The sequence below is a fragment of the Mus musculus genome, chromosome 4 (genome assembly GCF_000001635.26).
Source record: "Mus musculus strain C57BL/6J chromosome 4, GRCm38.p6 C57BL/6J".
Classification (NCBI taxonomy): Eukaryota; Metazoa; Chordata; class Mammalia; order Rodentia; family Muridae; genus Mus; species Mus musculus.
The window spans coordinates 96,456,022-96,483,152 of NC_000070.6; the positions used below are offsets into that span (position 1 = coordinate 96,456,022).

Consider the following 27,131-nt stretch of genomic DNA (forward strand, 5'->3'; position numbering starts at 1 on the left):
AGGACTTGTAACTCTTTAGCAGTGTTCTCCTGTATTTCTTTAAGTGATTTATTAAAGTCCTACTTGATGTCCTCTACTATCATCATGATATATGCTTTTAAATCTGGGTCTAGCTTTTTGGGTGTGTTCGAGTGCCCAGGACTGGGTGAGGTGGGAGTGGTGCGTTCTGATGATGGTGAGTGTTCTTGGCTTCTGTTAGTAAGATTCTTACGTTTGCCTCTCACCATCTGGTAATCTCTGGAGTCAGTTGTTATAATTGTCTCTGTTTAGAGCTTGTTCCTCTTGTGATTCTGTTAGTCTCTATCAGCAGACCTGGGCGACTAGCTCTCTCCCGAGTTTCAGTGGTCAGAGCACTCTCTGAAGACAAGCTCTCCACTTGCAGGGAAGGTGCCCGGATATCTGGTGTTTGAACCTGCCTCCTCACAGAAATTTTGTTCCACTCACCAGAGGCCCTAATATCCTGTGGAGAGTGCTCTGGGTACCTTGGGGGTGTCTGCTGACTCTGTGCCCAAGTTGACCTGGTGCTGGGGCCGACCGGAAGGACCCCAGTTTCTCTTCTATTAGTTTCAGCTTATCTGGTTTCATGTGGAGGTCCTTGATTCACTTGAATTTGAGCTTTGTACAAGGATATAAGAATGGATCAATTTGCATTCTTCTACATGCAGACTTCCAGCTGAACCAGCACCATTTGTTGAAAAGGCTATCTTTTTTTCCAATGGATGGTTTTGATTCTTTGTCAAAGATCAAGTGAACATAGTTGTGTGGTTTCATTTCTGGGTATTCAATTCTATTCCACTGATCTACTTGCATGTCTCTGTACCAGTTTTTATCACTATTGCTCTATAGTATAGCTTGAGGTCAGTGATGTTGATTTCCCCCAGTATTGTTGAGAATAGTTTTCAGTATTCTACGTTTTTGTTATTCCAAATGAATTTAAGAATTGCTCTTTCTAATTCTATGAAGAATTGAGTTGGAATTTTGATGGGAACTGCATTGAATCTATAGATTGCTTTTGGTAAGAATGACATTTTTACTATATTAATTCTGTCAACACATTAGCATGGGAGATCTTTCCATCTTCAGAAGTCTTTGATTTCTTTCTTCAAGTATTTGAAGTTCTTGTAATACAGATCTTTCATTTTCTTGGCTAGAGTCACTTCAATATATTTCATATTATTTGTAAATATTGTTAAGTGTTTTGTTTCTTTGATTTCTTTCTCAGCTCTTTAATCCTTCATGTAGAGAAAGGCTACTGATTTGTTAGAACTATTTTTATATACAGCCACTTAGCTGAAATTCTTTATCAGCTGTAGGAGCTCTCAGGTAGAATTTTTGGGGTTGCTTATGTATATAATCATATTATCTGCAAGTAGTGATTCATGACTCATTCGCTCACAATTTGTATCCCTTTGATCTCTTTTTGTTGTATAATTATTCTAGCTAGAACTTTGAGAACTATATTGAATAGGATGGAAAGAGTGGGTAGCTTTGTCTTGTCACAGATTTTAGTGGGATAGCTTTCAGTTTCTCTCCTATATGTCTTGATGTATGCTATTGGTTTGCTGTATATTGGTTTTATTATATTTAGGTATGCACCATGAATTTCTAATCTCTCCAATACTTTTAACATGAATGCGTGTTGTATTTTGTCCAACGATTTTTCGGCATCTAATGAAATATTCATATGTTTTCCCCCTTTGAGTTTATTTATATAGTGGATGACATTAATGGACTTCCATATATTGAACCATCCCTGCATTCCTAAGATGAAGCCTACTTGATCATGGTGGATGATTGTTCTGATGTGTTCTTGGGTTCAATTAGTGAGAATTTTATTGAGTATTTTTGCATCACTATTCATAAGGGAACTTGGTCTGTAGTTCTTTGCTGGGTCTTTTGGGGATTTACGTATCAGTGTAAATGTGGCATCAAATAAAGAATTTGGTAGTGTTCCTTCCATTTCTATTTTATGGAATCGTTTGAAAAGTATTGGCATTAGATCTTTTTTTTTTTTTTATTACGTATTTTCTTCAATTACATTTCTAATGCTATCCCAAAAGTCCCCGCCCACTCCCCTAAACACCCATTCCCATTTTTTGGCCCTGGCATTCCCCTGTATTGGGGCATATAACGCTTGCCTGACCAATGGGCCTCTCTTTCCAGTGATGGCCGACTAGGTCATCTTTTGATACATATGCAGCTAGAGTCAAGAGCTCTGGGTACTAGTTATTTCATAATGTTGTACCTCCGATAGGGTTGCAAATCTCTTTAGCTCCTTGGATACTTTCTCTAGCTCCTCCATTGGGGGCCCTGTGATCCATCCAATAGTTGACTGTGAGCATCTACTTCTGTGTTTGCTAGGCCCCAGCCTAGTCTCACAAGGGACAGCTATATCACCGTCCTTGCAACAAAGGCTTGCTAGTGTATGCAATGTTGTCATCGCTTGGAGGCTAATTATGGGATGGATCCCTGGATATGGCAGTCTCTAGATGGACCATCCTTTTGTCTCAGCTCCAAACTTTGTCTCTGTAACTCCTTCCATGGGTGATTGTTTCCAATTCTAAGAATGAGCAAAGTGTCCACACTTTGGTCTTCTTTCTTCTTCAGTTTCATATGTTTTACATATTGTACCTTATATCTCGCTATACTAAGTTTCTGGGTTAATATCCATTTATCAGTGAGTGCATTTCATTTGAGTTCTTTTGTGATTGGGTTACATCACTCAGGATGATGCCCTCCAGGTCCAACCATTTGCCTAGGAATTTCGTGAATTCATTCTTTTTAATAGCTGAGTAGTACTCCATTGTGTGAATGTACCATATTTTTTGTATCCATTCCTCTGTTGAGGGACATCTGGGTTCTTTCCAGCTTCTGGCTATTATAAATAAGGCTGCTATGAACATAGTGGAGCATGAGTCCTTCTTACCGGTTGGGACATCTTCTGGATGTATGCCCAGGAGAGGTATTGCGGGATCCTCCAGTAGTACTATGTCCAATTTTCTGAGAACCGCCAGACTGATTTCCAGAGTTGTTGTACAAGCCTGCAATCCCACCAACAATGGAGGAGTCTTCCTCTTTCTCCACATCCTCGCCAGCATCTGCTGTCACCTGAATTTTTGATCTTAGCCATTCTGACTGGTGTGAGATGGAATCTCAGGGTTGTTTTGATTTGCATTTCTCTGATGATTAAGGATGTTGAACATTTTTTCAGGTGTTTCTCAGTCTTTCGTTATTCCTCTGATGAGAATTCTTTGTTCAGCTCTGAGCCAAATCTTTTAAGGGGACTATTTGATTTTCTGGAGTCCACCCTCTTGAATTCTTTATATATATTGGATATTAGTCCCCGAACTGATTTAAGATAGGTAAAGATCCTTTCCCAATCTGTTGGTGGTCTTTTTGTCTTATTGACGGTGTCTTTTGCCTTGCAGGATCTTTGAAGTTTCATGAGGTCCCATTTGTCAATCCTCAATCTTAAAGCACAAGCCATTGCTGTTCTATTCAGGAATTTTTCCCCTGTGCCCATATCTTCGAGACTTTTCCCCACTTTCTCCTCAATAAGTTTCACTGTTTCTGGTTTTATGTGGAGTTACTTGATCCACTTAGATTTGACCTTAGTACAAGGAGAGAGGAATGGGTCGATTCACATTCTTCTACATGATAACAACTAGTTGTCCCAGCACCATTTGTTGAAAATGCTGTCTTTTTTCCATGACCATAGGTGTGTGGGTTCATTTCTGGGTCTTCAATTCTATTCCATTGGTCTACATGTCTGTCACTATGCCAGTAACATGTAGTTTTTATCACAATTGCTCTGCAGTAAAGCTTTAGGTAAGGCATGGTGATTCCACCAGAGGTACTTTTATCCTTGAGAAGAGCTCTTGCTATCCTAGGTTTTTTGTTATTCCAGATGAATTTGCAGATTGCTCTTTCTAATTTGTTGAAGAATTGAGTTGGAATTTTGTTGGGGATTGCATTGAATCTGTAGATTGCTTTTGGCAAGATAGTCATTTTTACAATGTTGATCCTGCCAATCCATGAGCATGGGAGATCTTTCCATCTTCTGAGATCTTCTTTAATTTCTTTCTTCAGGGACTTGAAGTTTTTATCATATAGATCTTTCACTTCCTTAGTTAGAGTCATGCCAAGATATTTTATATTATTTGTGACTATTGAGAAGTGTGTTGTTTCCCTGATTTCTTTCTCAGCCTGTTTATTCTTTCTGTAGAGAAAGGACATTGACTTGTTTGAGTTAATTTTATATCCAGCTACTTCACTGAAGCTGTTTATCAGGTTTAGGAGTTCTCTGGTGGAATTTTTAGGGTCACTGATATATACTATCATATCATCTGCAAAAAGTGATATTTTGACTTCATCTTTTCCAATTTGTATCCCCTTGATCTCCTTTTGTTGTCGAATTGCTCTGGCTAATACTTCAAGTACTATGTTGAATAGGTAGGGAGAAAGTGGGCAGCCTTGTCTAGTCCCTGATTTTAGTGGGATTGCTTCCAGCTTCTCACCATTTACTTTGATGTTGGCTACTGTTTTGCTGTAGATTGCTTTTATCATGTTTAGGTATGGGCCTTGAATTCCTGATCTTTCCAAGACTTTTATCATGAATGGGTTGTTGTATCTTGTCAAATGCTTTTTCCGCATCTAACGAGATGATCATGTGGTTTTTGTCTTTGAGTTTGTTTATATAATGGATTACATTGATGAGTTTTCATATATTAAACCATCCCTGCATCCCTGGAATAAAACCTACTTGGTCAGGATGGATGATTGCGTTAATGTGTTCTTGGATTCAGATAGCAAGAATTTTATTGAGGATTTTTGCATCGATATTCATAAGGGAAATTGGTCTGAAGTTCTCTATCTTTGTTGGATCTTTCTGTGGTTAAGGTATCAGAGTAATTGTGGCTTCATAAAATGATTTGGGTAGAGTTCCCTCTACTTCTATTTTGTGAAATAGTTTGTGCAGAACTGCGATTAGATCTTCTTTGAAGGTCTGGTAGAACTCTGCACTAAACCCATCTGGTCCTGGGCTTTTTTTTTGGTTGGAGACTATTAATGACTGCTTCTATTTCCTTAGGGGATATGGGACTGTTTAGATCGTTAACTTGATCCTGATTTAACTTTGTTTCCTGGTATCTGTCTAGAAATTTGTCCATTTCATCCAGTTATCCAGTTTTGTTGAGTATAGCCTTTTGTAGAAGGATCTGATAGTGTTTTGGATTTCTTCAGGATCTGTTGTTATGTCTCCCTTTTCATTTCTGATTTTGTTAATTTGGATGTTGTCCCTGTTCACTCTAGTGAGTCTAGCTAAGGGTTATCTATCTTGTTGATTTTCTCAAAGAACCAACTCCTCGTTTGGTTAATTCTTTGAATAGTTCTTCTGGTTTCTACTTGGTTGATTTCACCCCTGAGTTTGATTATTTCCTGCCATCTAATCCTCTTGGGTGAATTTGCTTCCTTTTTTTCTAGAGCTTTTAGATGTGTTGTCAAGCTGCTAGTATGTGCTCTCTCCCGTTTCTTCTTGGAGTCACTCAGAGCTATGAGTTTCCCTCTTAGAAATGCTTTCATTGTGTCCCATAGGTTTGGGTATATTGTGGCTTCATTTTCATTAAACTCTAAAAAGTCTTTAATTTCTTTCTTTATTCCTTCCTTGACCAAGGTATCATTGAGAAGAGTGTTGTTCAGTTTCCACGTGAATGTTGGTTTTCCATTATTTATATTGTTATTGAAGATCAGCTTTAGGCCATGGTGGTCTGATAGGATACATGGGACAATTTCAATATTTTTGTATCTGTTGAGGCCTGTTTTATGACCAATTATATGGTCGGTCAATTTTGGAGAAGGTCCCGTGAGGTGCTGAGAAGAAGGTATATCCTTTTGTTTTAGGATAAAATGTTCTGTAGATATCTGTCAGATCCATTTGTTTCATAACTTCTGTTAGTTTCACTGTGTCCCTGTTTAGTTTCTGTTTCCACGATCTGTCCATTGATGAAAGTGGTGTGTTGAAGTTCGCCACTATTATTGTGTGAGGTGCAATGTGTACTTTGAGCTTTACTAAAGTGTCTTTAATGAATGTGTCTGCCCTTGCATTTGGAGTGTAGATATTCAGAATTGAGAGTTCCTCTTGGAGGATTTTACCTTTGATGAGTATGAAGTGTCCTTCCTTGTCTTTTTTGATAACTTTGGGTTGGAAGTCGATTTTATCCGATATTAGAATGGTGACTCCAGCTTGTTTCTTCAGAGCATTTGCTTAGAAAATTGTTTTCCAGCCTTTCACTCTGAGGTAGTGTCTGTCTTTTTCCCTGAGATGGGTTTCCTGTAAGCAGCAGAATGTTGGGTCCTGTTTGAGTAGCCAGTCTGTTAGTCTATGTCTTTTTATTGGGGAATTGAGTCCATTGATATTAAGAGATATTAAGGAAAAGTAATTGTTGCTTCCTTTTATTTTTGTTGTTAGAGTTGGCATTCTGTTTTTGTGGCTGTCTTCTTTTGGTTTGTTGAGGGATTACTTTCTTGCTTGTTCTAGGGTGTGATTTCTGTCCTTGTATTGCTTCTTTTCTGTTATTATCCTTTGAAGGCCTGGATTAGTGGAAAGATAATGTGTGAATTTGGTTTTATCGTGGAATACATTGGTTTCTCCATCTATGGTAATTGAGAGTTTGGCCGGGTATAGAATCTTCATTCTCATCAAGTCCTATTATCAGTAGGTTTGGTCTTCTCATTGTGTCCTGCATTTCCTGGATGTTTTGAGTTAGGATCTTTTTGCGTTTTGTATTATCTTTGATTGTTGTTCCGATGTTCTCTATGGAATCTTCTGCACCTGAGATTCTCTCTTCCATCTTTTGTATTCTGTTGCTGATGCTTGCGTCTATGGTTCCAGATTTCTTTCCTAGGGTTTCTATCTCCAGCGTTGCCTCACTTTGGGTTTTATGTATTGTGTCTACTTTCCTTTTTAGGTCTAGTATGGTTTTGTTCATTTCCATTACCTGTTTGGATGTGTTTTCCTGTTTTTCTATAAGGACTTCTACCTGTTTGGTTGTGTTTTTCTACTTTTCTTTAAGGACTTGTAACTCTTTAGCAGTGTTCTCCTGTATTTCTTTAAGTGAGTTATTAAAGTTCTTCTTGATGTCCTCTACCATCATCATGAGATATGCTTTTAAATCTGGGTCTAACTTTTTGGTTGTGTTGGGGTGCCCAGGACTAGGTGGCGTGGGAGTTCTGCGTTCTGATGATGGTGAGTGGTCTTGATTTCTGTTAGTAGGATTCTTATGTTTGCCTTTTGCCATCTGGTATTCTCTGGATCTGTGCAGGATACACTCGGCGGGATCCTGGAACCAAGATGTCTGTGCAGGGTACACTCGGCAGGGTTCCGGAACTAAGATGTCTGCTGCCAATGCTCAGGCAAAGCGCTCCTGCGCCAGGCAGGTCCGTATCCTCTGGCCGGGAAAATGGTCACCTGCCTGTACAAGATACACTCGGCAGGATCCCGGAACCAAGATGTCTGCTGCTGATGCTCAGGCAAAATTCTCCCACAAGGGGCTGATCCCTATCCTCTGGCTTGGAAAATGGCCAGCTGTCTGTGCAGGATACACTCGGCGGGGTCCCAGAACCGAGATGTCTGCTGCTGATGCTCAGGCAAAGCGCTCCCGCGCCGGGCATATCCCAATCCTCAGAATTCTTAAGATCGTGTGGCTGGTGTTGTGGGTATCTGGAGGTAGTCAGCTGACTCTGCGCCCTAGCTATCCTGGTGCTCCTCGGACCGGAAGGGGCTTGTGCCCCTACTCAGACCGGGTTTTCTGCTTTCCTAACTAATGCAGTCTCAGGTCCCCCGCCATTGGATTGGAGCAGATGCTTTGTTCCACTCACCAGAATTCTTAAGATCGTGTGGCTGGTGTTGTGGGTAGCTGGCGGTAGTCAGCCTACTCTGAGCCCTAGCTACCCGGTGCTGATCAGACCGAAAGGGGCTTGTGCCCCTACTCAGACCGGGTTTTTGCTTCCCTGACTAATGCAGTCTCAAGTCCCGCGTGATTGGATTGGAGCAGATGCTGTGTTCCACTCACCAGAAGGCTTAAGATCGCTTGGCGGGTGTTGTGGGTAGCTGGAGGTAGTCAGACGACTGGGCGCCCTAGCTACCTGATGCTGCTCTAGATCTTCTTTTAAGATCTTATAGAATTCTGTGTTAAAAATCATCTGACCCTGGGATTTTTTAATATTTTTTATTATTTATTTATTTATTTATTTATTGGTTTGGGAGACTTCTAATGACTGCTTCTATTTCTTTTGGTGTTATGAGACTGTTTAGATTCTTTACCCTATCCAAGTTTAACTTTAGCAGATGGTATCTGTCAGGAAAACCATCTATTTCATTGAGGTTTCCCAGTTTTATTGAGTATAGAGTTTTGTAGTAGAATCTTATTATTTTTTCAATTTCCTCACTTTCTCTCGTTATGTCTCCCCATTCATTCCCGTTTTTGGTAATTTTGATACTGTCTCTGTGACTACTGTTTAGTCTATCTAAGTGTTTATTTATCTCGTTGATTTTTCTCGTAGAACCTGCTCCTAGTTTTGATATTGTTCTCCTTGTTTCTAGTAGATTGATTTCAGTCCCGTGTTTGATTATTTCTTGCCTTCTTCTCCTGTTGTGTGTGTTTGCTACACTTTTCTAGAGCTTTCAAATGAGCTGTTAAGCTGCTAGTATATGTTCTGTCCAATTTCTTTACGGAGGCACTCAGAGCTATAAGTTTCCCATTTCACAGTGCTTTCATTGTGTCCCGTTTGGATATGTTCTTCCTTAATTTTCATTAAACTAAAAAGTCTTTAATTTCTTTCTTTATTACTTTCCTGACAAAGTTATCATTGAATAGAGAGTTGTTCAGCTTCCATGTATATGTGGGCTTCTGTTGTTTTTGGTGACATTGAGAACTAGCCTTAGTCCTTACTGTTTCAATAGCATACATGAGATTAATTTAATGTTCTTTTTTTCCTAATTTTTATTAGATATTTTCTTTATATACATTTCAAATGCTATCCCGAAACTTCCCTATACCCTCCCTCCACCCTGCTCCCCTACCCACTCACTCCCGGTTCTTGGCCCTGGCATTCCCCTGTACTGGGGCATATAAAGTTTGCAAGACCAAGGGGCTTCTCTTCCCAGTGATGGCTGACTAGGCCATCTTCTGCTACATATGCAGCTAGAGATATGAGCTCTAGGGGGTACTGGTTAGTTCATATTGTTGTTCCACATATAGGGTTGCAGACCCGTTCAGCTCCTTGAGTGCTTTCTCTAGCTTCTGCATTGGCGGCCCTGTGTTCCATCTTACAGATGACTGTGAGCATCCACTTCTGTATTTGCCAGGCACTGGCATAGCCTCATACGAGACAGCTATAACAAGGGTCCCTTCAGCAAAATCTTGCTGGCATATGCAATAGTGTCTTGGAATGAAGTATCCACCCATTGGTCTTCCCTCTTCTTGATTTTCTTGTGTTTTGCAAATTGTATTTTGGGTGTTCTATGTTTCTAGGCTAAAATCCACTTATCAGTGTGTGCATATCTAAAGGCTTCTTTTGTGAGTGGGTTACCTCACTAAAGATGATATCCCCCAGATACATCCATTTGTCCAAGAACTTCATAAATCCATTGTTTTTAATAGCTGAGTAGTACTCCATTGTGTAAATGTACCACATTTTCTGTATCCATTCTTCTGTTGGGGGACATCTGGGTTCTTTCCAGCTTCTGGCTATTATAAGTAAGGCTGCTATGAAAATAGTGGAGCATGTGTGCTTATTACCAGTTGGAACTTCTTCTGGGTATACGCCCAGGAGAGGTGTCTGCCCAGGAGGGCTCTGCCGGAGCACCTGGGTGAGCCATCCTGGGTCCCGGATCACTCAGAGACTAGTCTGCACAGGTGAGAGTGCTGACTGCAGAAGCGACACAGCTTCTGGGATAGGCAGAAGCAATACAGCTTCTGGGACAGGCCCTGTTTTGGGCCTTCATCTTCAGCCAAGAGGCAGTTCCAAATACCAGATATCTGTGCACCTTCCCTGCAAGAGGAGAGCTTGCCTGCACAGAATACTCTGGCCACTGAAACTCAGGAGAGATCTTGTCTCCAAGGTCTGCTGATAGAGGCTAACAGAATCACAGGAGGAACAAGCTCTAAGCAGAGACAACTATAACAACTAACTCCAGAAATTACCAGATGGCGAAAGGCAAATGTTAGAATCTTACTAACAGAAACAAAGACTACTCACCATCTTCAGAACCCAGCTCTCCCATCTCAGCCAGTCGTGGATGCCCCGACACACCCAAAAAGCAAACCTCAGATTTAAAATCATATCTCATGATGCTGGTAGAGGATATCAAGAAGAACTTTAATAACTCACTTAAAGAAATATAGGAGAACACTGCTAAAGATGTAGAAGTCCTTAAAGAACTACAGGAAAATACATCCCAACAGGTGATGGAACTGAACAAAACCATCCAAGACCTAAAAAGGGAAGTAGAAACAATAAAGAAAACCCAAAGTGAGACAGCACTTGAGATAGAAACCCTAGGAAAGAAATATGCAACCTTAGAAGTGAGCATCAGCAACAGAATACAAGAAATGGAAGAGAGAATCTCAGGTGCAGAAGATTCCATACAGAACATTGGCACAACAATCAAAGAAAATGCAAAATGCATAAAAAAATCCTAACTCAAAACATCCAGGAAATCCAGGACACAATGAGTAGACCAAACCTACGGGTAATAGGGGTAGTTGAGAATGAAGATTTTTCAACTTAAAGGGCCAGCAAACATCTTCAACAAAATAAAAGAAGAAAACATCCCAAACCTAAAGAAAGACATGCCCATGAACATACAAGAAGCCTACAGAACTCCAAGTAAACTGGACCAGAAAATAAATTCCTCCCAACACATAATAATCAGAACAACAAATGCACAAAATAAAGATAGAATATTAAAAGCAGTAAGGGAAAAAGGTCAAGTACCATATAAAGGCAGGCCTATTAGAATTACACCAGACATCTCAACAGAGACTATGAAAGCCAGAAGATCCTGGACAGATGTTATGCAGACCCTAAGAGAACACAAATGCCAGCTCAAGCTACTATACCCAGCAAAACGTGCATTTACCACAGGTGGAGAAACCAAAGTATTTCATGATAAAACCAAATTCACACAATTCAATGTTCTTCTATCTGTTGAAGTTTATTATGTTTCTGAGTATATGGTTGTTTTTTGAGAAGTTACCATGTGGTGCTGAGAAAAATGTATATTCTTTTGTTTTATGGTGAAATAACCTCTAGATATCTGTTAAATCAATTGGGTTCATAACTTCCCTTTATTTCACTATGTGTCTGTTTAGTTTCTGTTCCATGATCTATACATTGGTGAGAGTGAGGTGTTCAAATCTCCTACAATTATTGCGTGAGGTTTAATGTGTGCTTTGAGCTTCAGTAATGTTTATTTACAGATATAGGTGCCTTACATTTGGGGCATAGTTGTTCAGAATTCATCTTGGTAGACTATTCTGCATGAGTATGTAGTGTCTTTCCCCATCTATTTTGGTAACTTCCAATTGATATTCTATTTTGGTTTTTTGCTGTTGTTTGTTTGTTTGGTTGGTTGGTTTTGTTTGTTTGTTTGTTTTTTGATATTGCAATGGTTACTTCAGCTTGCTTTTAGGGAACATTTGATTGGAAACTTTTTTCCAAGCGTTTTCCCTTGAGATAATATCTGTCTTTGACAGTGAGGTGTGTTTCCTGTATGCAACAAAGATGCTTGATCCTGTTTATATATCCAATCTATTAGCCTATCTACCTCTTTTATTGTTGAATTGAGCTCATTGATATTGAGAGATATTGGGGACCAATAATTGTTGCTTCCTTTTCTTTTTGTTGTTAGAGGTTGAATTATATTTTTGTGTTTCTCTTCTTTGGAGTTTGTTGTGAGGCTAATTTCTTGATTTTTCTTGGGTGTGATTTCCCTACTTGTGTTGGGCTTTTCCTTCTATTATTCTCTGTAGGACTGTATTAGTGGAAATATACTGTTTAAATTTTGTTTTGTCTTGTAATATCCTGGTTTCTCCATCTATGGTAACTGAGAGTTTTGTTGGGCATAGTATCATGAGCTGCCATTTTTATTTTCTTAGGATTTGTATGACTTCTGCCCAGGATCTTCTGGTTTTTTGAGTCTCTGTTGAAAAGTCTGGTATAATTCTGATATGTCTGCCTTTATTTATTATTTGACCATTTTCCCATGCAGCTTTTAATATTCTTTCTTTTTTCTGTGCATTTAATGTTTTAAATATTATGTTATGGGAGGAATTCTTTTTCTGGTCCCATCTGTTTGGTGTTCTGTAAACTTCTTAAAAGTTTATGGGCATCTCTTTGTTTAGGTTAGGGAAGTTTTCTTCCATAACTTTGTTGAAGATGTTTGCTGGCCTTTTAACTTGGGAATATTTACCTTCTCCTATACCTATTATCTTCTGGTTCAGGGTTTTCATTCTGTTTTAAATTTCTTTAATGTTTTTATTTTGAAGCTTTCTGGTTTTTTTCCTTGACTAGTGTATCAATGTCTTTTATGATATCTTGTTGCTGCTGAGATTCTCTTCCATCTCTAGTATTCTGTTGATGATGCCTGCAGCTGTGACTCCTGTACTTTTTCCAAGGTTTTCCATCTCCAGGGCTGTCTTACTTTTTGTTTTCTTTCATGATTCTATTTCTATTTTTATATCCTGGACACTTTTGTTTAATTCCTTCACCTGATTGTGTTTTCCTGTATTTCTTTAAGGGATTTATGTGTTTCCTATTTAAGGAATTCTCTTTATTTACTTATGTTCTCCTGTATTTCTTTTCTTTTCTTTTCTTGTTTGTTTGTTTTGGTTTTTTTGTTTTGTTTTTCGAGACAGGGTTTCTCTGTACAACCCTGACTGTCCTGGAACTCATTTTGTAGACCAGGCTGGCCTTGAACTCAGAAATCCGCCTTCCTCTGCCTCCCAAGTGCTGGGATTAAAGGAGTGCACCAATGTCCTCTATTAGCTTCATGAAATGAGAGATTAGATCTGACTCTTGCTTTATTGGTGTGTTGGGGTGTCCAGGACTTGCTGTGGTGGAAGAACTGGGTCCTGATGTGACCAAGTAAAATTGGTTTCTGTTACTTGTGCTCTTATGATTGCCTCTTGACATCTGGTTTTCTCTAGTGCTATCTCACCGCCCTGTCTCTTACTGGAGCCTGTCCTTACTGGGATCCTGTGATCCTGCCACCCAGTGATCTATATGTGTCAGAATACCCTGGGGAGTTGAGTTGCAACTAGGGTATTGGCTGTGTGGGTTCAAATCTAGATCATAGACTCTGCTCCTGGCTCTGGCTGGGCGAGGAATCTGTGTTCTGGGGTTACAGGTGTTCTGATACACCAGGTATTGTAGCAGGGTTTGAGGCCTTACCTGTGATCCTGAATGTGTCAGAATACCTGGGGAGTAGAGTTGCAACTGGGTGGTGGACTGTGTGTGTTCAGGTTCAGAGCCAAGACTCTGCCCCCGGCACACTTGAGAACTGGAATGCTCATGGGTCTCTGGCTGGGCCTAGTACTAACTTTTTATATGCTTGGACATGATTTCCTCATTCTCTAATATTTGTTTCCTTATGCTAGCAAGTCCAGGTTCACATATACTTTCTTTTGAATACTGTTTGTTTCTAAATCTAATACAAGTCTTTCTCTGTTAAGATAAACCCATCTATCGTGTGCTTGTTTTTCTAAGTTTCTTCTTCTTTTCCTATTCATGCATTTTCTTCTTGAGACCATTTTTACCCTCTATGCTTGATATTCCCAAGCTTACACTGGTTAATTAATGCAGCAGTCATTGGGCGTGAGGCTACATGTGTTTCCTCATATTATTACAAGTTCCTAGCCAAATTCACAGTGAGAAATTTATACAAAGGATCATATAGACTTTCAAGGCCTTGGTGGATATGTTATCTAGGTCCATTCACACAGCTCTTGAGGAATTAAGTGGAAGATATATTCATTGTCCTCGACAGTCTCAGGACTACCTCCACTCTTCATTTCTGAAAACTACATCTGTTTTGTTTATTCTGGAGAGATTAGCTCTGAGTAATGGGAAAAAAGATGCTTTTTAAAGTGTGGTGGAACATAAAATAGAAGAGACAGCAGCTCAGATTCAGTGCAACAGCAACTATTGACATATGAGGGTATCAATGGTCTGGTTATGCCTATAGGGGTAAGATCTCTGGCACATGGCCCCTCAGGAAGTCATGCTAGACATGGTAAATATCTTTTAGGCTCATTGGAGGAATACTTATATTTTGTTATTAATAATATCACTCTACCACTTAAAATTATTTCTTGAGGCAGAAATAGACGTTATATTTATGTGTGGGTTACTTAGATACCCATGAATGTACTGGAAGTTGGAAGCTAAGAATGCATGGTTACCTTAGGCAGGTGGAATCCGGCCAGTGTGATATCAGCTTCTACTTCCCTGGGAACATTCAAAGGGATGATGTTACCCATCCTCAGTACCTCATGGATGACAGCATTGGTGTAGGGCATGGAGTCTCGGTCATCTATGGTTGGGTGTCTCCCTTGGCCAATCACTCTGTCAATCTCAGAGTGTACTTTTTCTGCAAGAAAACAGGGGCTCTGTTAGCTTCAAAGTTTATAGTTTTCTTCTGAAGACAGAAAAGTTGTCTCCAAGATACTAGGATTTTCAGATTTCACACAATGTTCTAATTACAAAAAAACCAACATGTACTACATTTTCTCAAAGAACTGTTTTGAAATATTCTCAACTCGAATTTTCCTTCTGCTTACAACATAACCACCATTAATTTTTTGACTCTATATGGTCAAGCTATTCTGTATCCTAACATCCAAAGAAGGAGGGAATTTCTTTGGATCCCATTTTATTTTTAAGGAAATATTTAAAATATATTCTATTTTTCTATTTGTGTGCACTCACACTTGTTCCAAAATGAAAAGCAAAGTTCATAGGATAACTTGCAGGAGTCAGTTCTGGTTTTGTACTATCAGGTGTCTGGGGATTGAACTCAGGAGTTCAGTCGTACAGTCTTACAGCCAGTATACTTAGCAGCTTAAAAAAAAAAAAACCTCACAGATCTCTCTAGTATTTCTTTCAAAGCCACTAATGCATTTCAAAAGGCTAATCACTTCAGTGGTAACTAAACTTCAGGACATGAATTCATAGGTAGTACACAATGTTTCAAACTACTCAGTATCTGTTAGACTATGATTTCTTATCAAGATGTATCAGAGTACATTACAGTTAGTGAATGTTGTTGCTGTGGGATCTAATTCCAATCTCAAAGGTTCAGTTTCTTCATGTGACTACTAAGAATAAATAGTACTATTTTAAGAATGTTTTCATAAGTAGGTGAACTGATATAAAAATAACAATACTGAAATTGCTTTAATCCCCCCTGTAGTTTCCCCATTTTCTATCATAATGGGGATTCCATTGTGGCCCAGCTAAAATCTTACTTTCTAAGATTCCTTTTGGAGTCACTTTGAACATATGAATAACTAACAGGCAAATAGACATGATGTTTTATACTGTGTCAAGGTCAGATATTTAGTTCACTGCTTTCTTCCCCTGTTCCTTTCCTGTGGATTAAAAGGCAATTCTCATGGGATCCACCATAGAGAATGGTGAGCCTCAATAAGTGACTATTTACTTCTGAAAATATTTGGAATTGGGAATTATATGCCTGTTGTATGGATTAGTATAGCCTTTTCTTCTGTGATAACAATGGATGGATCTCAGTGCACCATGGTCTAAAACTATTTAAGTGGTGACGTGCATATAACAAAATTTATCATAATATATGTTTTTGGTTTTTTTTCTTTGTTTTTGAAGTACAGCCTTCCTTTGTACCTATATAGCCTCAAACCTGTACTACTCTTGTCTTAGAATCTTAAGAATTATGGTAAATAATGTCCTCCAATTTCAAATCATCATAGCAATTTTAGGATGCAATTGCCAAAGAATTTCAATTGAAGCTGAAATTTAATATCTATGAAATACACTTATGTCCCTGTATGCATTCAATTTCCTTATGCCTAGGGAATTTTGTACTGAAGATAATATACTTCAGTAGGAAAGAACAGTTTGTGCAGTTTTGCAATTGGCTACTTAATTTGGCACCATGTCCAGTAAGATCATCTAAGCTAGAATTGTTATCAAAAGTTCTTTCCTCATGAATTAATTGTAATACAACCAAATTAAACTTATCCTTGACCAGCTTAGAAATAAATAAGACTCAAACTATGGTTATTTTACTTGGCTTGACAATTACTGGGGGTAATCCCTAATCTACTCTTCTAACTGCTAGTAACAGTTTAGTTCAGATACTGGTTGTTTCTCCTGACTATTCATTTATAGTCCATCTCCACTCATGACCTTTTTCTCCTTTTCATTATCTCTCCACCTCCAACCACATCATTCCAAATCCACTGCCCTCTAATACCTCTATAAATTGGTTGCAAAAAAAAAAGCTTGTAAAAGGTGTGAAGTCATTAAGTCATTAATAGGCCTAGAATTTAGCATTAGAGTATACCAAATAGACTGAACACCAACAATGAATTGGTTTCTAACTCATGTATTAAGTCCTTCATCTATCATGGTCCAATCTCTTGATTAGTATACATGTTGCAAAGCGAAAATGAGTACCATAAATGTCATATAAATGTGATGTTCTAGAGCCTATGCTATGGAATTCAACCTTATTCTCAGTAGGTTTCAAGGTTTGTAAAATGTAAATATTCAGGCAAGCATGCATTTTAAATTGTAACCCAACATGCATATTGTACAATTTAAAAAAAATGTTTCCCATAGTCTCAGATATTTGAACACTTGATCTAAGTCCATACACTCTTTGTAGATTATAGAAACTTTTGATAGTGTAGCCTTGCTGGAAGAAGTGTTCCAATGTTGTCAGACTTGAATGTTAAAAGTCTTGCCCCATGTCCAGTTTTGTCTCTGTTTTCTATGTGTAGTTTAGAGGTGACTTATTAGTTTCTTACTCTGGCTACCTTCTCACATATCAACCCAATTTTATACACAGTTGGGATTATAGACCAATTCTTAAGCTTCTGGAAAAAAACATTCTACAAATGTGATTTAAAGGCCAAGAACCATCTCTATGTGGTAGCTGAACTTGGCAGTGTCATCCTCTTATTTTAGAGTATGGGAGAGGCAAGAGTGACAGTATTTATGATTCTTTCTCTGGAGTTTAAAATAGCTACTAAGGTAAGGTGGCATATAATAGGAGAGTCCACATGAAAATCCTGTGAAAGGTCACTTGAAGAAGTTTTGAACGTGAATCCTGGGTTGTAGTAGAATCCCCGAATCCTCAAGATTTTGGAGATTTCAGATCTATGAGATACATTAAAAAAGTTGCACAACACAGAGATTGTAACTAGTCCTTAAGAGACTTTATGTAGCAAGCAGCCATGCTAAATTGGAGGAACCTTCTAAGTCCTGTTATATTAGTTTACAGGCATCATCCATGGAATTACAAGATTTATATTTGACCTCTTGGGTTCCATACTTGCTTTTATCCCCGGTATTTCATTACTGTACGTCCATTATTTCCTTTTGGAATTGGAATGTGTATTCATTTCCAATGTGTGTTTTGAGTATATAAATCTGCATATTTTTCCTTGCAGTGGTATATAGTGAAGAGATTGCCTACTTTCAATGTTTGAAGAGAATTTGAACTTTTGAATACTATAGAGACTGTCAAAGACAATGTGAACTTTTAAAGTTAGACTAAATGAATTTTGCATCACAACATACCATGTGTCTATAGAGATCAATGGCCAAAATGAAGAGCATTAATTTAGAAGTGTAAAGTACAGGCTGTAGTATTTAAACAGCCCTAATAGGTGATGATGCTATTTGTGAATCCATAGGATCTTCAGGGTGCAGAGTTTTGCTGGAGAAAATATGTCAGTGGAGATGGGTTTAAGGTTTTCCAGACTTGTTCTACTTCCAGTTTACTCTGTGCTTTTTGTGTGCAGTTGAAATGTGATGTCTCAGTTTACAATTCTAATTTTCAATGCTTGCTGCATAGTTCTTGATTCTATTATTCAAAATAAGCTCTACAATATATAAATTAATTGTGGTTATAATATTACATCACAGAAATAGAAATGTAGGTAACATATATATATAATAGTATATACTTTTTGATCAATAAGGAAAACATGTAGGGCATGCAAAATGCTCATTAAATAAAGTGATAGATGTGTAAACATGTGGATCTGTGTTTTATCCCAAAAAAATTCACTTAAAAAAATCCAGGTGTGGTGGCACAGACTTCTAATTCCAGACTTCCAGGGAGGAAGAGAGTGTCAGTTTGCTATGCTTCACTGGCCAGACAGTCCTATCTACTTGGTGATTTTCAGGACATTGAAAGACCCTGTCTCAAAAAGTCAATGGAGCTCAAGAAATAACCATTTGATCTTTACTACTCTTGTAAATCACTGTGTTGTGTTCACTACATCTTACGGCAAAATAGGTGACTTGAAAGTGCCATAGTGACTTTAACCTTCATACATAAGCATTTACCACATCATGAAAAAATATTTTATGACATGAAAAATAGCACCTGAATATTTCTTTGATAAACCATTGAATTAAAAATATGGGATGAGCCATTATTTCTGAAGCTGTGAAATCCCTGTGGAGACACAAACAGAAAGCTCAATCCTATAATGGGGCACATTGGTGTGTCTTTTGATGGAAAGAATATCAGCTTTATGTGAGGCAGTGAACTCTTAAGAGAATTTAAAATATATTTGGAAGTAGTATCTGAGAAGATTCTTCTGAAAGCTCAAAATGGCAATAGTACTTCTTAAATAGAGAGAATGCTCAACACGTACTTAGAGGTAAGAGTAAGGACAAAACCAATGGAGAAAAATGTAATGTAGAGGCACCATGCAGAATGCGTGTGGTTGAATCTCAACAGCAGAGATAACATCTATAAGATGGTAAGTATCACACTGATGTCAGTGCACAATAGGATGTCAGTGCTGAAAAGGAAGTACAGACTGAGTAGATTTTAATGTGACACTGTCACTCTTTGTGAACCCTACCACAAGAACATCTGACTTATCTATTTAACCCCAGAATTGCAGCTCCTTCAATTCTAGACTATAAAGTGTGCACCTATGACTCATCATAATCCTGATATGGCATGTGAAGGCCATGCCTGCTCTCCAAAGCAACTGTCTCACAGCTCTTCCATGTTTTCTGCTCCACTGTTCTATCTTCTGGCCACATGTAAGTAAAAATGTTCAGATACACTATTATGCCTTTTCTAGGCTCACCCAGAACATGCTCACCTTGCACTTCTGGATTAACAGTTATGTAGAGCAGAGCCCAACGCAGTGCTGTGGATGTTGTCTCTGTTCCAGCAAAGAAGAGGTCCAGAGTGGTGCAGATGAGATTTTCTTCATTAAAACTTGTAGTTGTCTTGTCTGAGTACTGTAAAGACATTGCATTTTTTCCAGGATTTCCTCATTATGAATTAATTACTTGATTGGTTAATTAATTTATTCTTCTCTTATACATTACATTTTCACTGGTTTCCCCTCCCTCCAATTTTATCAGTCTCTAACTTCATCACTGCCATCCCCAGACCCACTTATCCTCAGTTTCTCTTCAGAAAAAAGCTCACTCCCAGGGCTATAAACTGAATTTGACAAACGGAGTTACAGTAAGGCTAAGCACAAGCCCTCATATCTGTCCTGGATAGAGGCTAGTCAGTATGAGGAAAAATGTCCCAAGATCAGAGTCAGAGAAAGCCACACTCCTACTCTTAGGAGTCCAACAACACAAGCTATGCATCCATAACATGGATAGTTAGAGGATTTGGGATTATCTCAAGAACGAAGTCTTGAAATTGGAATATAAAGTTTGAAGGATCTATTAAATATATTTGCTTTGATTGCAATGGGTATTGCTGTTCTGCTTCAAATGAGAATTGATCAAATGGTCCTGAAAGGATAAAAATAAAGGCACGCGTTTTCTTATGACTAAAGTTTTGAAAAACTTTTAGTAAGATGGTAAATAATTTAATACAAAGGAGCATCTGGTTTTATGTAGCAGTTAAATCCTTAAGTCACGACATGACCTTGAGTGCTCAATATATATTACTCTGCTTCAATGCTATAAGGTGAAAAGACCATTTGTGATCATTATACTTGGTTGACAACTGGATTGCTGTGGGGCATTGGGCTATGCACAGACAGGTTGGTCTCCAGTCAAGCTGAGGTCTGAACCCCAGAATGGTGATAATTCACCTACATGACACAATAGGTGTTCACTCATGTCTTCTGGAACTCTGGCTTCTGACTAAGTTACTGCCCCCCCCCTACAGCCCCCACAAGAGAAGCATGGCTAGAAGTCACATAGGCAATGTCCCAAGCTTCAGGTTAAACTCCTCCCCACTTACCTAGCAACAGTAAAGACCATAAAAGGGGCTACTAGGCCCCCACTTCGCTCTCTTACTCCTCACTCTCACTCTCTCCTCTTTCCTCTCCTTTTGTCTTCTCTCCTCTATCACTTCCCTCATTCCTTGTTCTCTTACCTCTCACTTTTCTCCTCTCTGTCTTCTCTTCTCCTCTCTCCCCTCTCTTAGTCTTCTCTTCTCTCCTCTCTCTTCCTCTTATTCTTTAGCATCTCTCTTTCTTTCTCTCTCTTCCTACCTTCTCTCTTTCTCCCTGACTTTCTACAATAAAGCTCTAATACCATAGACAGTCTCTGCTCATCAAGGTCCACTGTGCTTGGAGGATGAGATAGGCTTTCTCCTAATGAGCCATTTCTAACCTCCTGATGGAAGGCCTTCCTGTGCTTCAGTCAAGATCCACTATGCTCACTCTAGCTGGTATGGAAACTTCTCTTCCCTCGTCTCTCTCCCATAACCCTGGTGGCTTTAGGAAAGTAGCCCTGGGGCCCCCAGTTTGTACTGTCCCTTGTCCACCCCCCAAAGAGTGGGTTAGAGGCTTGGATGCCCACCCTGGGCTGAGTGGAAAGCATGTGTCAGCCCTTCCATGTCACCTGTCCAGAGCATAGGTGGAATTCTGGTGAGACGTGGGTCTTTCCTCCCTCTCTTCCCTTAGGCCTCTTTTTAGTTCCCACAGATTACATCTTGACCTAGCTGAAATCCAACTTGCTGGGTGAACTTGTGAGAAAGTATCTTAATTAAACCACTTAAACTGAGTACTTTTGTGGCATAAATGTTTATCCTAAATCTGATCTGTACCTTCTTGTGGCATCATCTCTTGAGGACATTAAGGAATGAAGATTTTGCTCTTCATCTCCTTGCCTTTACTCTCACTGGCAAGTCAATTTTTTCGCTGGCCTTAGTGTCCACTTCTTCAAAAACTTTCTCACATACTGAAGACCAGCTGAGATATAAAGCCTCATGGACTGAATAACCACTGAATTTCTATTGTTGGAATAGGTGAATGATAGACTGTATCACACACACACACACACACACACACACACACACACACACACACACACGAACGCACACACACACAGACTCCATATGGCATGAAATGTGCCTTCTATTCTAAGGATAAACTATTGCTTCTAATGAATTATACCAGAAAGATGAAAGAAATGATTGGTTGCATAGGAATTTCACTGTACACTTGGTCAGAGGAGGAACCTGGACTTGAATGAGTCAAAGATTCAATGACAGATGCAGTAATGTGGATTAGCTAGAAGTTTACAGCAACACAAATATTTATGATCTGAATTGGAGACATCCTCTATAGGATCATATTTAGAATACATGGATCCTACTTGTTGGGTCTAATTTGGGTGTTCAAGAGATTTAGGAAGTAGGGTCAATTAAGGGTTCTCACCATGGGAGGTACTCAAATTATAACAAGGTCATGGACTCTGTCTTTTTTTCTCCTTTATGGTACATAATTATGTGTAGGCTCAACCACACCCCTTTGCTACAATGAGTTAAACTGCTGTACCATTCCCACTCTGTGTCAATCAAGCCCCATACTTCCCCCAAAATTATGAACTAATCTCTCAAATTGATTTTGCTTAGTGGTGTCACAGTGAGGCATAGATAATACATACCTGCAAAGGACTGCTTTCTAACCTTTATGTGGTTGGGGAGTCATGATATAGGAACAGAGGAAGCCAGAGGCCCCACTCAGACATTGGAGTTGAACACTAGCATTCAGTTAAATCACTGTGGACTGAAATGGGTGGGTGAACTATGTTAGACTAACTTATCAAAAACTAGAGCTTTGAAATATAATTACTACTTTGACTTTGTGTATATTTTCTTCACCTATGGGGCAACGTGCAAAGAGGGTCATAAGGATCCATTATTTGCCATTTTTAGAACCTATTCCCAACAGTAATGTATGATTTCCTTCTAATTATATTGCTGGATACTACTTTATGCATTTCTAAAATACTATTCCTAATTTATATTTCCACAGTGTGTTTACTAGCACTCTACAAAGAATCCCAGATCTTTATTTTCTATCCTGTGCATGTGCCTGGTAGGCTAAAATTGACCTTGTAGTTGTGATTAACTTGAAAGATGAAATATTAGCCTGAATTATCCATATTACAGGGGGCTTAAAGATAAAAATATAGTAGAGGAGATTTAAAGATGGAAATTGTTGATGAGAAAAGAATTAAGAAAGCTTGGTGATAAAGACGAAGGAAGGAGCCAAAGCAGAGGATATTAGTGTCCTCTGAGAGCTTGGAGTATCTTGATGGTGGATTCCCCGGCAACTCAAAAGATGCTCACCAATATGCACAGGTATTCATCTTGTAGAGAAACAGTGAAGTGTTATGCTCTTAAATAAATGTCTCCATGTTAAAAAGTCAATTGGAAACTTCTAAACTACAGTAGATTTTTTTTTCTACAAAAACCTAGGCAGCATCTTCCTCACCTTTGCCATTTCTGTAAGGAAAGCATCAATGAAGTCTCTTGGTGCAGAAGGATTCCAATCTTTCCGGTGACTGTCCATCACATGGGAAAAAAACAATTTCAGTTTTTCCCAGTTGCTGAAAAGTTTTTGATGTGGTCCAGGAAGATATTTAAATATAGATGGAAAGACATTGTAGAGCTTAAGAAGAAAAATAAGAAAATAGAGGGGAGACCATGAAGTAACTTTTGCATATTTCTAAACAATTGTTTTCTTCCCTCTGTTACCTTTGGGGTAACATTGTTACCATCTTGATTGCTGGTTTCCCTCTCATCCCTTCAGGTGCTAAAACTGTGCCATACAAATATGGGAAAAAACAGGCCACTTTTAATGTGCAGAGCTCCTAGATTTTTGGTGTACTCCAACACCGCTCCTATTTGAATGCTAGCATACAATTAAACTGTTTATTTTGATTCAAACATTAATGATTTCTCAAATTATTTTGCAAGTAGTTTTCATAAAACACGTTTACCAGTGTGATCATTTGGCCTCACATATTGACGTAAAATCCTCCAAAGCCACCTAGTACACCCCAAATCGGACAGTGCTTTATACCTATAAGCCCTGTAGAGACAGAACTCTCCAAATTTCATCGTTATCCATGTTCCTCTACACACTGCAACCATCATGGCCTCTGTCATCACATTGAGGGCATTTCTCTATCACTTCTATGGATTTGGGTATTCACTGTGAATATATAATATCTCTGAAACAAGTCTGGTCACTGTCCTTCACTTCATGAAAGTAATGCTCAAAAGTCAAGTGCTGGGAACTTGGTTATTTGATCCTTGTCAAAGAGATAGGCATCTTTTTACCCCCTATCTAACATTCTCTCTGGATTTATTTATCCTCAGGAAAATTACAACTGATATGAATTGTTTATGTAGCTCTGTATGGTTGCACCCCAACATGATTTAGTTTTATTTTATTTTATTTTATTTTATTTTATTTTATTTTATTTTTAGATATTTTCTTTACTTTCATTTCAAACATTTCAAATGTTATCCCCTTTCCTGGTTTCCGCTCTGAAAACTCCCTATCCCCTCCCACTTCCCCTACTCACAATCCACCCACTCCTGCTTCCTGGCCCTGTCATTCCCCTATACTGGAGTATAGAGCATTCACATAACCAAGGGCCATTCCTCCCATTGATGACCGACAAGGACATCCTCTGCTACATATTCAGCTGGAGCCATGATTCCCACCAAGAAGAACTTCCAAACTGGTTTCCAGGGTTATTGTACCTGCTTGCAATCCTACCAGCAGTGGAGGAGTGTTGCTCTTTATTTACATCCTCACCAGCATCTGCTGTCACCTGAGTTTTTGATCTTAGCCATTCTTACTAGTATGAGGTGGAATCTCTGGGGATTTTTTGATTTGAATTCCCCTGATGATTAAGGATGTTGAACATTTTTTTCAGTTGCTTATCATCCATTCGGTATTCCTCAGTTGAGAATTCTTTGGTTAGCTCTGCACCCCAATTTTTAATAGGGTTATTTGTTTCTCTGGGACATAACTTCTTGAGTTATTTGTATATAATGTATATTATCTCTCTATCTGATGTAGGATTGGTAAATCTGTTGCTTGCCATTTTGTACTATTGAAAGTATCCTTTGCCTTACAGAAGCTTTGCATTTTATGAGGTCCAATTTGTCAATTCTTGATTTTAGAGTATGAGTTATTTGTGTTCTGCTCAGGAAATTTTTACCTGTGCCCATGTGCTCAAGGCTCTTCCCCTCTTTGTCTTCTATTAGTTTTAGTGTATCTGGTTTTATGTTAAGGTCCTTGATCCACTTGGACTTGAGCTTTGTACAAGAAATTAAGAATGGGTTGATTTGCATTCTTCTACATGATAACGGCCAGTTGAGCCAGCACCATTTGTTGAAAGTGCTCTTTTTTCCACTGGATGATTTTAGCTTCTTTGTCACTGATCAAGTGATTATAGATATGTGGGTTCATTTCTGGGTCTTCAATTCTATCCCATTCATTTCTCTGCCTGTCATTGTACCAATACCATACAGTTTTTATCACAATTGCTCTGTAGTACATTTTAAAGTCAAGGATGGTGATCCCACCAGAATGTTTTCTTGTTGAGAATAGTTTTCAGTATCCTAGGTTTTTGTTATTCCAGATTAATTTGCAAATTGCTCTTTCTAACTGTTTGAGGAATTGAGTTGGAACTTTGATGGAGATTTTATTGAATATATAGATTGCTTTCAGCAAGATCACCACTTCTACTATGTTAATCCTGCCAATCCATAAGCATGTGAGATCTTTTTATCTTCTGAGAGCTCCTTGATTTCTTTCTTCAGGGTCTTGAAGTTCTTATCACACAGATCTTTAACTTGCTTAGTTTGAGTCACACCAAGGTATTTTATATTATTTCTGACTATTGCGAAGGGTGTTGTTTCCGTAATATCTTTCTCAGCCTGTTTATCCTTTCTGTAGAGGAATTCTACTGATTTGTTTGAGATAATTTTGTATCCAGCTACTTCACTGAAGTTGTTTACCAGGTTTAAGAGATCTCTGGAGGAATTTTTGGGGTCACTTAAGGATACTATCATATCATCTGCAATTAGTGATATTTTGACCTTTTCCTTTCCAATTTGAATCCCTTTGATGACCTTTTGTTGGCTAATTGTTCTGGCTAGGACTTCAAGTACTATACTGAATAGATAGGGAGAGAGTGGGCAGCCTTGTCTAGTCCCTGATTTTAATGGGAAAGCTTCAACTTTTTCCCCATTTAATTTGATGTTGGCTACTGGTTTTCTGTATATTGTTGTTACTATGTTTAGGTATGGGCCTTGAATTCCTGACCTTTCCAAGACATTTAAAATGAAGGGGTATTTGATTTTATCAAATGCTTTCTCAGCATCTAATGAGATGATCATGGTTTTTTTCCCCTTTGAGTTTGTTTATAAAGTGGATTACATTGATGGATTCTGTATATTAAACCGTCCCTGCAGCACTGGGATGAAGTCTACTTGATCATGATAGATTAGCATTTTGATGTGTTATTGTATTAGGGTTGTGAGAATTTTATTGAGTATTTTGCATTAATAGTCATAAGGGAATTTGGTTTGAAGTACTCTTTCTTTGTTGTGTCATTGTGTGGTTTTGGCATCAGAGTAATTATGGCTTCACAGAAGAGATTTGGTAGAGGACCTTCTGTGTATAATTTGTGGAATAGTTTGGTATTAGGTCTTCTTTGAAAGTCTCTGCACTAAACCCATCTGGTCCTGGGCTTTCATTGGTTGGGAGACTGTTAATAACTATTTCTATTTATTTAGAGATATGAGATTGTTTAGATCTTTTATCAGATCCCTATTTAACTTTGGTACTAGGTATCTGTCTAAAAACCTGCCCATTTCCTCCAGATTTTCAAGTTTTGTTGAGTATAGGTTTTTGTAGTTGGATCTGATGAATTTTTGGATTTCCTTAGGTTTTGCTGTTATGTCTCCCTTTTCATTACTGATTTTGTTAATTAGGATACTGTCCTTGGGCCCTCTAGTTAGTTTGGCTAAGGGTTTATCTATTTTGTTGATTTTCTCAAAGAACCAGCTCCTGGATTGGATTCTTTGTATAGTTTTTTTTTTTTTTCTACTTGGTTGATTTTTCATCCCGAGTTTAACTATTTCCTGCAATTTATTCCTCTTGAGTGAGTTTGGTTCTTTTTGCTCTAGAGCTTTCAGATGTGTATGCTTTCTCCAGTTACTTATTGGATACGCTCAGAGCTATGAGTTTTCCTCTTAGGACTGATTTCATTGTGTCCCATAAGTATGGGTATGTTGTGGCTTCATTTTCATTAAACTCTAAAATGTCTTTAATTACTTTATTTCTTCTTTGACCAAGTTATCATTGAGTAGAGTGTTGCTCAGCTTCCATGTGTATGTGGGATTTCTATTGTTTATGTTGTTATTGAAGAACAGCCTTAGACTGTGGGGATCTGATAGGATGCATGGGATTATTTCAATCCTCTTGTATATATTGAGGACTGTTTTGTGACCAAGTATATGGTCAATTTTGGAGAAGGTATCATGAGGTGCTGAGAAGAAAGTATATTCTTTTGTTTCAGGATAAAATGTTCTATAGATATATGTTAAA

At 38.4% G+C, this 27,131-nt stretch overlaps 1 protein-coding gene across 2 annotated transcripts in view; it reads right to left on the bottom strand.

Moving 5' to 3' along the window:
• Positions 1-27,131, bottom strand: part of Cyp2j8 (cytochrome P450, family 2, subfamily j, polypeptide 8) — a 63,448-nt gene that overhangs the window by 12,072 nt on the left and 24,245 nt on the right. For both annotated transcript variants that reach the window (NM_001370972.1, NM_001104927.2), the window contains 3 exons: positions 22,992-23,168; positions 19,395-19,536; positions 14,463-14,650 (listed from right to left, as the gene is read on the bottom strand). In NM_001370972.1, the coding sequence (NP_001357901.1) occupies positions 14,463-14,650; positions 19,395-19,536; positions 22,992-23,168 (507 nt within the window). The remainder of the gene's footprint in view (positions 1-14,462; positions 14,651-19,394; positions 19,537-22,991; positions 23,169-27,131) is intronic.